Raw genomic sequence first — 12,378 nt, 5'->3', positions numbered from 1 at the left:
GGTGACGGTGGGTGGGCCAGGAAGTAAAATGTGCTATTATTAAGTGTCAGATGAGCAGAACAGAACAGAAGAGGTTGTAGTAACAGTAGGCAGGGATTGGTGATTTGATTGTCAGATGTGTGTGTGTGTGTGTGTGTGTGTGTTAGAGCATGGAAACCCGACTGAAGTCCGTGTTGGTGCAATACTCAGATACGTGATTTGTAAAGCATAAAAGATTGGCGATAAAGTCCACAATAAGTACAGTCACTATCGCTAATCTGCAGCTTCACCTTGATTCGCGCGCTGTGTGGATAGACACAGGTGATCTACTTTGGCCTTTTAAACAATGCCTCAAACTAGATTTACAGTGCTGTTTTGTGGACTGGATGTGATTATTTGCGGTGGACAGTTTCAGTGGATAATGTAGATGAGATGCTGCACTTTAAATTTACCACTTTACAAGAGGTGAGTAATAAAGTCTTCTCATTATTTTCGCTATATCCTGAGTTTGTATTTTGGTCTCTGTGTCCATTAGAGACCACAGTAGACCTATAAAAATAGTCAGATTTTAATTGGATCGGGTTTGGTCGAATTCAGACACAAATATCTTAATGCCTATGGGGCTCGGGTCAGATTTGATCACTGCTCTGTCGGACACAGGCCGGGCTCAGACAGAAAAATTCGGCCCGATCCACACTCTAGTAGGTTAAATAGGTTAAATTATCAAACTCTGCTCACTGGCAAGGCTGGAGAAAAGGATGGAGATGAGGAAGAAGTTGTAGTAACAGTGGGAGAGGCTTTGTGATTTGATTGACAGCCATATGTGTAGTTTAAATGGTTAAACTCTGCTCACTGTCAAGGATGGAGAAAGGAGCAGAGATGAGGAAGAGATTGTAGTAATAGGGGGCGGGGCTTGGAGATTTGATTGACAGATGTATATGTAGGTTAAATGGTTAAACGCCGCCCACTGGCAAGGCTGAAGAAAGAGGCGGAGATGAGGAAGAGTATGTAGTAACAGTGGGTGGGACTTGGAAATTTGATTGACAGATGTATCTGTAGTAATTAACAGAACGTGACTGAGGTAAATATTGTGTTACAAAAGTGATCTTGTTTGGCCTTATATAAAATGAATAGATAGTTAACTGTAGTTTTTGTCAAGGCAGGTGCATTCATTTAAACGGCCTGTATTCAATTTTAGGGATGTAATAATATCAAAATCTCGATCAAGATATGCATCTCATGGTACGATATTTATTGCGATATTTTGGAGAGGCTGATATAATTGTAGATAGGACACTTTTTTGCTTTTAAAGTACCCTGACTGACCCTGAATTCAAGTAAAAAACATATTACTTCATGTTGTTTGCGCTGAAATGAATCATGGGATATGTAGTTCCTGATGTTTATTAGCTATTGCGGCAAAGGAACTTATGAGTCGATATATTGTGATGCGCCATGTTATTATTGTGAAACTTTTTACAATACGATATCATGATATTTTGGTTACTGTTACATCCCTACTCAATTTTGAACCATGAACCAGAGTGAACTATTAGCCCTGTCCACTTTACCCCTGCTCTCCCTCTGATGTTTCAGCATGAGAGAGAATCAACTGTCTGGTATAGGCAGTTGATGAATTGAATTTCTCCTTTGCCATCGATTCTACCTGGACGACTGAGGGATTCTACACACAAATGTCTGGTATAGCCACAATTGTTCCCAGAATTGTTCTTGTCCAGCAAACTTTCTGATTTGATATTGATGGTCCCTTGCAGTTGCTTCCGTATGTTTCTCACTCATCAAAATGGAGTTGAAAATGTAAAGTCACAAATAGCTTCATTTAAACTAGATGAACTCAAAGTCAGGAACAAGCTCTGTAATATATCCTTATATACAGTCAGAGAACACAGCTGTAGCCCCAACCTGCTTCTTACTTATTACACGATAGGACAGTGTGAAGGCAGAGTAATAGAATAACACCACATGAACTTGTATAGAATGTATAAGTGGCCAGAATACATAGTGTGCTGTGTAGCTGGCAAATTCATATGGCAGGTTAGATGACGCATTTCACTAAAACACAGTTAATATAATTATATTTAAGAGTATGTAATTTCATTACTGTTACCTAGCAACTGTAATGTAAAGAAGGACCTGTAAAAATGAAGCATATAATTGTGATTAAACACCTAAGTTAAAGGACTAAACTTTTATTAAATGAATGTTTAAACTGACAGAAAAATACAATTTTCTGTGTTGATGATAGGTAAAGATATTCCATTTTAGAATTCACGGTTGCTTCCTTTATTTTTCGACTTTTCTTTTACATGTTTCCATACAAACTGTCACCAACCTGATGTAAAATTATTTATCACAGATCCCACCAAACCAAGTAATAATCACAGAAAACTGAAAACCTGCGATATTAACTTTTGTCACTGCAGATTAATTACATAAATAATTATAATACACAGTATATTTCTGCTTGTGTGTTTTATATTATTTGTTAACACCATTCAGTCAAACTTTATGCCAGTGTGGGCATTCTAGGCTTGGCATGATAGCTTTGTTTTGTTTTGCGGGTTACTGAAAGTGTTGTGGAAGTGTTGGCTGTAGCTATTGTTGCCTCTGTCAAACTGCACACTACAATGAACTGCGCTCGGCACTGATTTTCAGAGTGCAACATTAGCATAGCATTACAAGTCTCTGTTGAACTGCGGGGAAGCATAATCAATTCAAGAGAAACGTCAAAAATAGTCAGACTAAAAGGAGCGAAAAGTGCGATTTGGCTTTTTTGTTTCTTGTTTTTAAACTTTCCTTCTCCTCTTCTAGCTCCTCTGGTGGACTCCAACTCCATCCACAGTGGGCCGGCCATGCTCATGCTGCTCAGTGTGGTCATAGTGGGGGTGGCAGCCTTCTTCATCTACAAGTTTAAGAGGTAAGTTTATACTTCTGAAAATATGTTTCAAATAATGTTACAAGAAACAGGCAACGTATTTAAATGTTCTATATTAGGCATAATTGACTCTTGTGAGATTTAAGCTGTGTTAGAATGTTGTTAACTCATTGACTATCCCTTTATTATTAGTCTGTCTACATCTCCAAAGCTCAAATTGCTCTGTTCCACCTTGTGATGTCATGAAGCAGTAGTTACCAACCTACCATTTACCTTTAGTTCAGTAGAGATTGACAATTCCAGGGCTGAAATTATCCAAATGATTCTAATGAAGGTGTATGGAGTTTAAAAACACAGTGGAGCACTTCCTGTATTGCCAAATGACATCACAAGGTGTAGTGTTTTCTGTTTGAGAGAAGGACTTAGAGTAAATATGCAGGTGTTTTTATGTTAAGCATGTGTGAATGAAACAAAATCAGTTTCCTCATCACTCCAGTTATGTTTGTGATGAGGAAACAACATTATAACATAGATCAGAAAATAACGTAATATTGCTCCTTAAAAATACAAATGTTTTCCCCTTTTTCAGTGTATTTAGAATTGTGACATTTAAGTAATTATAGAGCACTGGGCATAGATAGGAAGTTTTTTGAGCTCACAAGCCACAAATGCAAGGCAATATAGGATTATTCAAACTTGTATGACTCAACCAAAACACAACTCTGAGTAAGTTCATGATGAGAGAACGCCAATATAACATGCTCATTTTTACATAATATGCCACCCCTCTGCTAATGTTTGTTCTATCAAAGAGTTGTAGATTTTCTTTCAGTTGTCACAAATTCTGAAATGTACTGTGACTGCAATATCATTTTTAGTCCTATGGCACAATGCAATGTTCAGGACATCAATTTGAAGTTACAGCCATCACTCTGCCACATCCAATCTATCATTTAGTGGATACAGGAGGGACCAGACAGGGTGACGGGATGGGAGATTGTTTGGGCCATTACTGTTTTAGTCCTCGAGTTTTACCAATGTGTGCAGTGATTAAAGTGTGCCTGGGTACCGAAAGGTCACCAGTTCATCTCCTGCTTGAGCCAATACTTTAGTTGTGTTCTGTCTGTGTGAGATATATATAGATATTCAATTTAAGTTCAAAGTTCAAAAAAGTTTATTGTTGATTCTTCATAGGTTTGGTATGAAGAATCGACAATAAACTTTGTGTTTCTCACTCTCAAGCGTGTAACAGCTGTCTTTTACCTTTTGTTCAGTGGAGATTAGCACTTCCAGAACTTAAATTATCTAAATGATTCAAGTGAAGGTGTATGGAGTAAAAACAGAGTGGAGCACTTCCTTTATTACCATGTGACATCACAAGGTGTGAGTGTTTTCTGTTTAAAAGATGAACTTTGATTAAATATGGAGGCTTTGTGTGTTAAACATGAAACTGTTTGTGATGTGGAAACACTGGTATAACATAGATCAGAAAATTGCATAATATGGGCCATTTCTGTAGCAAGAGGAAGGGCATCTGGCATAAATATGACTTGTTGAATGTGAATATGCATAATTAATGACTTCCTCTAATGCAGGGGTGTCAAACTCAAATTCACAGAGGGCCAAAATTAAAAACTGGGACTAAGTCATGGGCCAAACTAAATATTTATAAATTTCAACAACATTTGTATGTTTTCTCTTCTTTCGAGATATGTAATGTTAAACTTTTTCTTATTAAAATAAATGTTTAATAATAGTTTTGCTTAAATATTGAATCCAGAACAAGCATAATATAAAATAATAACAACATTTTAAATAAATAATGTCTCTATTGTCTATCTGTAGCCGGCAGACAGCTCTAATACACATTTGATATGATCTCGCGGGCCAAATATAATTATATCATGGGTCAAATTTGGCCCCCGGGCCTGAGTTTGACATGTCTGCTCTAATGGTAAAACATGATAGTTCAAGCTAACCCTAACCTAGTGTTAGTTTTTTATGTATTTTCTGTGCTGCCGTTTTCACATATTAAGAAGACTCTCATAACAGACAAATAACAATAACAATACAATAACACTCCACACTGTGAAAACAACCAGGCACTTTCAGTTTCTAGATTGAGATCAGATTAGATTTGTTTTTCTGTGACCCATGTGAAACGAAGGAGCACTGGTCACCTATTATTTAGATTATCAAGTTGAAGAGTTTAAAGGTGCGCTGTGTAACATTCCTAGTGAAGGGTGATACAGCTGCTGACCGGACTCACATCTTCATAAAGTATTGGAGAAGTGTGTATTCTGGATCCCTGGCAAATGGTCCCTCACATTAAGTCATCTTTCTCACTATTAAATGTTTAGCAGTTATTGATTTATTCATGTCCGTATCTCCAGGAAAATTCCTTGGATCCACGTGCAGACCGAGGATACTCAAGAGAAGGAGCCAGAGGTGATCAGCACAGTCAGCCCCAATGAGAACATGTCCACCCTTCCCAACATGTCCACCCTTCCCACCATGTCCAAAATGTCCACCATGTCCAATTTGTCTAGCGTGCCCAACATGTCCACCCTGCCCAAAGTGAAGCTGAGTGACTTCCCCTGTCAGAAGGAGCTGCTGGAGAAGGAACTGGAGGCGCGTAGCCGAGGTAACACTTCAATATTTACTACCCTTCAAATATTATGAGCGTTTTTAGTGCATACACAGAGGATTTATGTCATAGCGTGTTAATTTCAGGTCAAAAAAACTACGCTGACTCCATTTTGTTTGACAGGGGTAGTACTGGCTACAGATTATTCATCACTGCGTACATCACCAAGACGTTAATACAGGATTTATACTGCAACTGTCAGAGCCGAAACTGATCCTGATTAACATTTTATCACCCTAAAAACACATCATCGCGCATCTGCTAGGAATAAGTTCAAAGTAGCTCTCGAGAAAGCTAGGACAATAGCACAGTATTCATTTACTGTGGTATCGTCACACTCTATGTGACTCACTTCTGATGTGAGGGTAACACTTTGTAATCACTCAAGCATGAACAAAGACTTAATTCATAACGAACAAATAGTTTTGAAGAATGATTCAGGCTTAGCAGCTACTTAATAAAATAGAAAAGGTTTTTAAAGTGAAATATTTCACAGTAGCTTCAGAAACTGATGCCAATATTCAACTCTAAATGAGTAACTATAGTCATCTGAAACTAAGGATTTAAAACAGGGATTAATATGGAAACAAATTCCTAACAAATACTGATAAACCCAACATTTATGGATTTTAATTTTGGATATTTCTTTCAATAACAGTAAAGTTCAGAGTTTTATTAATAATTTCTGATGTCATCAAAATTCCTCGGGTGTGTGATGCTAACTGTAGGCTCTGCTCTAACTGAGACTTTATTAGACTTTAATCTGAGCTTTATTTAACACAATCTGACCGTAAAGAACTGAATTAGCTGGGACTACATCAGATAATCTCATTTGTGTTTCTGTCACACATAAAATTACAGTCAGAAGCTAATGCTAGATTAGCCAACAGTTTTTCAGGTTCTCACACTCACCATTTTTGTTGAAAATCAGACTCAGACAAGTTTAAAACTTTTCAGACAGTCTTTTCAGATTTTTTGGCAGTGTTTGCTAATGTGTGCATTGTGTCCCCATAGCATCTCAACATTAGAGATACATGTAGAACTCCCCCGGAGCATGATCTCACTGCAAACTATCAATACATTTACAGCAGCACAATTCTTGGACCTCCCCAGTATACTCTATATTCAACTATACATCCAAAGAGTTTTTTTTTTTTTTTGTTTTTTTTATAAATGACACAGCAGCACAGATGCAACTTTTCATCTTGATTGGTGAGCTTTTTGATTGCTACAACTGACATACCTCTTGACACGTTTTCGATGCATACCATTGGCTTGACAAAAGCAGCTTTGCAGTGTTCCTGACAGACATGAAGGGCTGACTGGCTGCATGTGTGATGTGTTTACGGTCACTCAGCAACTTTGGTCTATTCCTCTCTTCTCAGCACCTTTTGCACTGATGTGAGACAAATGGGGTACGTTCAGGAGCCATCAGAGGTGTTTATTTACAAAGAGAGCAGCAGCATGGGGGCTTTGATTGGAGGCCCTCTAGATTAAAAATAATTGACGGCCTGCTGGTTAAAGATTGCATTAATGCTCAGGGCTCGGCGAGGCTCTACAGGGGCTGATTGGGGCACAGGCCAAAAGGTTCATCAGAGACTGCAGTGTTTACACTTGAGTGGGTTTACAAGAGCGCAAATCCATTGTGGTTATTGTAAAGCAAACGAACAGTGTTGTTTTTTCACAAAGACAAGAAAAATATATTCCAGAGCAATGCAGAGATTATTTTTAAGTATTTTAAAGTCTTTGTTTGTTTGAGTTGTAAGTATTATTGTAACAAACTTTAAAGGGGGTAAAAAAAGTGATGGAGCTAAGAATCAAAGTCAAAATACTGAAAAGTACTACGCATACGTGCTGCAATCAAACCCAATAGACAATTGTACAACATTTTCTTGGCTTTATTTGACAAAGGTAATACAAAACAGTTTGAGAAACTGAGGAATTCTCATGTTCTTAACACATCTTTTTCCTGTGTAACCGCTCCTTCAGGAGTGATCCTGGTTTCAGAGTTTCAGAAGTCATATAGACAGTGTTTTTGAAACTGAGATGTTTCGACTGCCATCCAAAAGCCATTTTTAATCTGAAAGTACTGGACTGAGAAGCAGAACAGAAACTATCCAGCCCACTACATTCAGATTAAAATGATTTACGTGTGACACTTGAAATGTCTCAATTTCATAAACATTATCCAGATGACTACATCTGAAACTTTTTAACCACCTCACAACTGTTTGGTCTAAAAGGTTTAGAATGAACTTGAATGAAAAATGGAATCCATTCAACCAGGACTGAAGCTGAAAGTTGATATGCAAAGGCAGAGGAGAGTTACACTGTTTAGGCCTGTCACGATAAAAAAAAAAAAAAAAAAAACTATACTGACTTGTTGTTCAGTATTTGAAAGTTTAATTTGTAAAAGTTTGGAGATTTGGGGTATTTTTGTTGTATTTGAATCACATTTGAGCTTTAAAAGGTTGAATAAATGACTAATTATTGACAAGTAATAGTTGTCTGTCTATCTATTTACCATCTATTGATGGTTTACTGGGATTATCTTGTATTATTGTCAGTTATTATTGTTGTGTCAGTAGCATTGTTATTATTGTAAATGTTATATTACAAAGTAGTTGCAATATTATTATTTATTGCAGTATATCTCTGTACTAATATATCGTGCTTCAGAATTTGTTACTGTGACAGGCCAACGACTGTTGTGGTGAAGGACGAGGTTTGGCTTAAATGGGATAAAGAGAAAGGGCTCAGTTTTAGCCCTAGTGCTAGTGTTAAGGAGAGGCGTCCAGATGGGGCTGTACTTCACTGCTGGAGGCTGGAGTGGGACGGTACAAGTACAAATATGGTGATGACATCTGAACCAATCAGTGTCCGCTGAAACATTTAAAATCACTGCTGATGTGGACAATGTCTGCAATCTTTCCCCACACCACAAAGAGTGATGTGGGGAAAAATGATATATGTGTACAGTAAAACAGCTCTGGAGCCCCACGATGCAAGTACGCACCAGGAATACAGAAAGTTGGATGGGTCATGAGAGAACTGGCTGGGTTTGTGTTCTCAATTCAGTGAACGTGCCACATCACGCCCTCAGTCCGCTCCACTCCACCCAATATTCAGGCACGGCACACCTCTTGTTTAGAGCTGCACGCCCCACACTTGCACCAGCGCAATCGCGATCAGGGGCAAGATCGAGCCCAAAGTGTCTTTATGTATGTACGAAGAGGTGAGAGGTCAGGCAACAGTAGAAAGAAAAAAGTCTCCTGAGTTTAAAAAACCTATATTACACTGTTTTGTGGTCTGTTTTATAATGTTGTGTCCTCATCTAAAACACACGTGGAGTTTGGAGTGTTTTGTTTCATTCACACATGTTTAACACACAAACCCTGCATATTTAGGCTGAGTTCTTCGCTCAAGCAGAACATACCACATTGTGATGTCACGCTGTAATACAGGAAGTGCTTCACTGTGTTTTTAATCTCTATACACCTTTACTATAATCATTTAGATATCTACTGAACTAAAGGTAAAAGATCGTTATTAACTTGAAAACTACTACTGCATGACATCACAAGGTGGAACAGAGGATTCTGAGCTTTGGAGATGTAAACAGACTAATAATAAAGGATTACTCAAGTGTGTGCATGAAACAAAACACAGCTCGTCAAATTTGTATAACCTTTGATACAAAAATCCAGCGTTACTGCAAATACTTTTGATATATTTAGTAACTAATGGGGGAGAAAGCTCTATATCAAAAGTATCGTATTTTCCAGACTATAAGTTGCGCCAGCCAAAAAACGCACAATGAAGAAGAAAAAAACATATATAAATCACACTGGACTATAAGTTGCACTTTTTGGAGAAATGTATTTTTATAAAATCAGAGACCAGCAACCGATATTTCATCTTGAAAGACAAGTTATAGTAATAACAACGGAACAGAGAACAACAGGCTGAACAGGCGTTAATATGTTAATGTAACATATGAACAGTTATTCATATAATTATAGTTATAATTATATCCAGATCACTAAATCCACTGAATTCTTCATCCTCGGTGTCACTTCTGTGTGACCTCCGGAGATAAACCATAGATCCATGATGTAAACGGAGCACCACTTCCTCTTCTGTGTAGCTGTCGTCAGAGTCAGCATCAGTTCCAGTTAGAATTATTCCGGCCTTTCTGAATCCCGACAGGATGGTTTCGGTTGTCACTGAAGTCCAGGCTTTGTCGATTCATCCAGTGACTTCCAGGAATGTTACATGGCGCACCCACCCTGTTGCCGTGAAGCTGTGTTTTCCATCCCCACTTTCCGCCAGTCCCTCACAAGTTTCTCTTTCACTCCAAACTTTCTTTCTGCTGCTTGATTACCGTTTTCGGCTGAATATTTCACTATTTGCAGCAGGACAGCAGCTTTTTCTGCAGGAGGCATGCATAGTAGAATGTGAAGTGACAGTGGTACAGGAGTAATAGATACTGACACACAAGCATAGAGCGCCCTCTTGCGGTTGTCAGTCTGAAAATTTTAATATATAAGTCGCACCGGAGTATAAGTCACAGAACCACCCAAACCATGAAAACAGCGCAGCTTATAGTCTTATATAGAAAAATACGGTATACAGTATTATTAACCCAGATTCTGGCTGTGACCATCTAAAGTGACACAATTGCAATTTGAAACATGGATATCACAATGCCAATTAACTGAGCTGTAGCTAAACTAGAATTCTCTCCCCACACGAAAAAACCTCTTCTAAAAAAAACACAAACATTTCAAAAAGTAATGTTTTCAGTCACTTTCTACTTGCCAACCTCAATTAATTAAAACGTAATGAAAAAGTCTGTCTATTTTCTCCTCCTTTGGGTCTAATTGGATTTGCAAAATAAATAAAAAAAACGTGTGCATGACTTCTTGTCACCACACCGGTAGAATAAATTAAAAATCCTAACCAGTTTTGTGAACTTTGAAACACCAGGACTTGGCAAACTATTAAAACACAGATTTGAATATACACGCTAAATTAAAACAGCTTAGCATAGCGTGCTAAAGAGATACGTTTTTACCAAATGATAACACCGCTCCTCTGCAAAAAGACAAGATTTTTACTCGAGTTGAAATGTAGAATTCATTAAATATTTAAATAAAAAATGACAAATTGAGCTGCTTTAAAATTCTGGCAATCATGTGGAGTTTGGAGTGATTGCTTGAGTCTTGTGATTAGCTTGCGGAGGGTCTGGGAGAAGAGAGGAGAGAGGAGAGAGGAGAGGGGGAGCATTAGAATAAAAAGAAGAAGTGATATGGGAGGTTACTGGGGTTGTGGGATGGATTCTCGCACTCTGGATCTCGGCGCAGTCACTTCTGATTGGTGTGAGCGCAGCTGGAGATGAGGCGCCTGGAGCTGTGACCTTTGACCCACAAAGCGTTCTTATTTTTGGATATGTGCGCCGATGGGGCAGACGATGATTGTGTTGGTCAGGTGATTTTTGCTACATCAGGTCAAATGAGGCTTTTGGTGATGAGATTTGTTCAACGTGTGGAAAACTTATGAGGGAGTTAGATGCTGTTATAATGCTTATGGATTCTACTGTATGTACTGATATCTATGGAGAACATGAACAAAAAAATAAAAGTACTGCATAACAACATGGTCACTCGCTGCTGGCACAACACTCAAACCCATCGAATCACTTTTTTAAAAAGCCATAAAAATATTGGACAAGAAACCATTTCACCACTGCACTATTTTAGACAAGTATAATTTGCTTAATTTTAATAATTTTATTGGTTTTAAATATGGATGTTTTGTCGATAAAGTTTTGCATGGACTTGCCCCTCTTCCATTACAGGATTGTAAAGACTGTGAGTGGGATGGGAACTAGGGCCACAGCCCGGGGGAACTGTGACGTCCCACACAGACGCTCCACATTTGGACAATGTGTGTCTCAGTCAGAGGCACAACATTTTGGAACAGTCTGCTACTATCAATAAGAGAAACTCCAACTCTTGCCACCTTCAAGTCCTACTTAAAAGAGTGGCTAAAGAATAAACCAGACTTGTGGACACTTTTAGTATAGATTTGTTACTTTGTTTAAATTTGTGGTGTTACCTGCCTAGGGACTACAGATGGAAATTAGCAGTCTTGCTATAATCTGGCATATTTACACTGCAATGTTGTAGATGTTCATTAATATGCACTGTCCCTATTAAATAAATAAATAAATAAAAAAAAATAAAAGGAAAATGTTTTTAAAATAATAAATACGTACAAAATTTAAAAAAATAAAAAGACAATTGAAAAAAATAAAATAAAAAAGTCTAATGTTTTAAAAAATAAATACATACAAAATTGAAAAAAATATAAACAAAATTGAAAAAAAAAAAAAGTCTACTATTTTAAAAAATAATAAATACATACAAAATTGGAAGAAAAAAAACCTACATTGAAAAAAAAATATAAAAGTCTGTTTTTAAAATGATAAATACATACAAAATTTTAAAAATATATAAACAAACTTGAAAAAATTTAAATAAAATAAAAAAGGCAAATGTTTTTTAAAATAAATACATAATACAAAATAAAAAATATATTTAAATAAAGCTGAGCTGATTGACTTGCTTGGACTTTTTCCCTAAAAAAAAAATATGTGAAAGTGCTTTCAACTTTTATTTGGGAATTATTGAGACAGAACAAATTCTGTCTTTAAATTGCTTTACTCTTCCTTACATTTACCTAAGAAAATTTGGTACAGTTTTGGCTGCTAATAACCATCTTGTGACCATAGTTGGTAGAAAAAGGCATTCCTGAATTTTTATAAAAAGTAATGAATAAAGCATAAAATGAT

The 12,378-nt window shown here is 37.1% G+C and overlaps 1 protein-coding gene across 1 annotated transcript in view; it reads left to right on the top strand.

The window, feature by feature from the left end:
* Positions 1-12,378, top strand: part of sorcs3b (sortilin related VPS10 domain containing receptor 3b) — a 144,983-nt gene that overhangs the window by 132,112 nt on the left and 493 nt on the right. Inside the window, exons 25-27 of the mRNA XM_055162445.1 lie at positions 2,812-2,917; positions 5,269-5,357; positions 5,448-5,519. Coding sequence (XP_055018420.1) covers positions 2,812-2,917; positions 5,269-5,357; positions 5,448-5,519 — 267 coding nt within the window. The remainder of the gene's footprint in view (positions 1-2,811; positions 2,918-5,268; positions 5,358-5,447; positions 5,520-12,378) is intronic.

The sequence above is a fragment of the Boleophthalmus pectinirostris genome, unplaced genomic scaffold (genome assembly GCF_026225935.1).
Source record: "Boleophthalmus pectinirostris isolate CB_2022bp ecotype Guang Dong unplaced genomic scaffold, ASM2622593v1 HiC_scaffold_5, whole genome shotgun sequence".
NCBI lineage: Eukaryota > Metazoa > Chordata > Actinopteri > Gobiiformes > Gobiidae > Boleophthalmus > Boleophthalmus pectinirostris.
The sequence above is the reverse complement of the archived record's forward strand: the minus strand, read 5'-3'. Positions and strand labels throughout refer to the sequence as shown.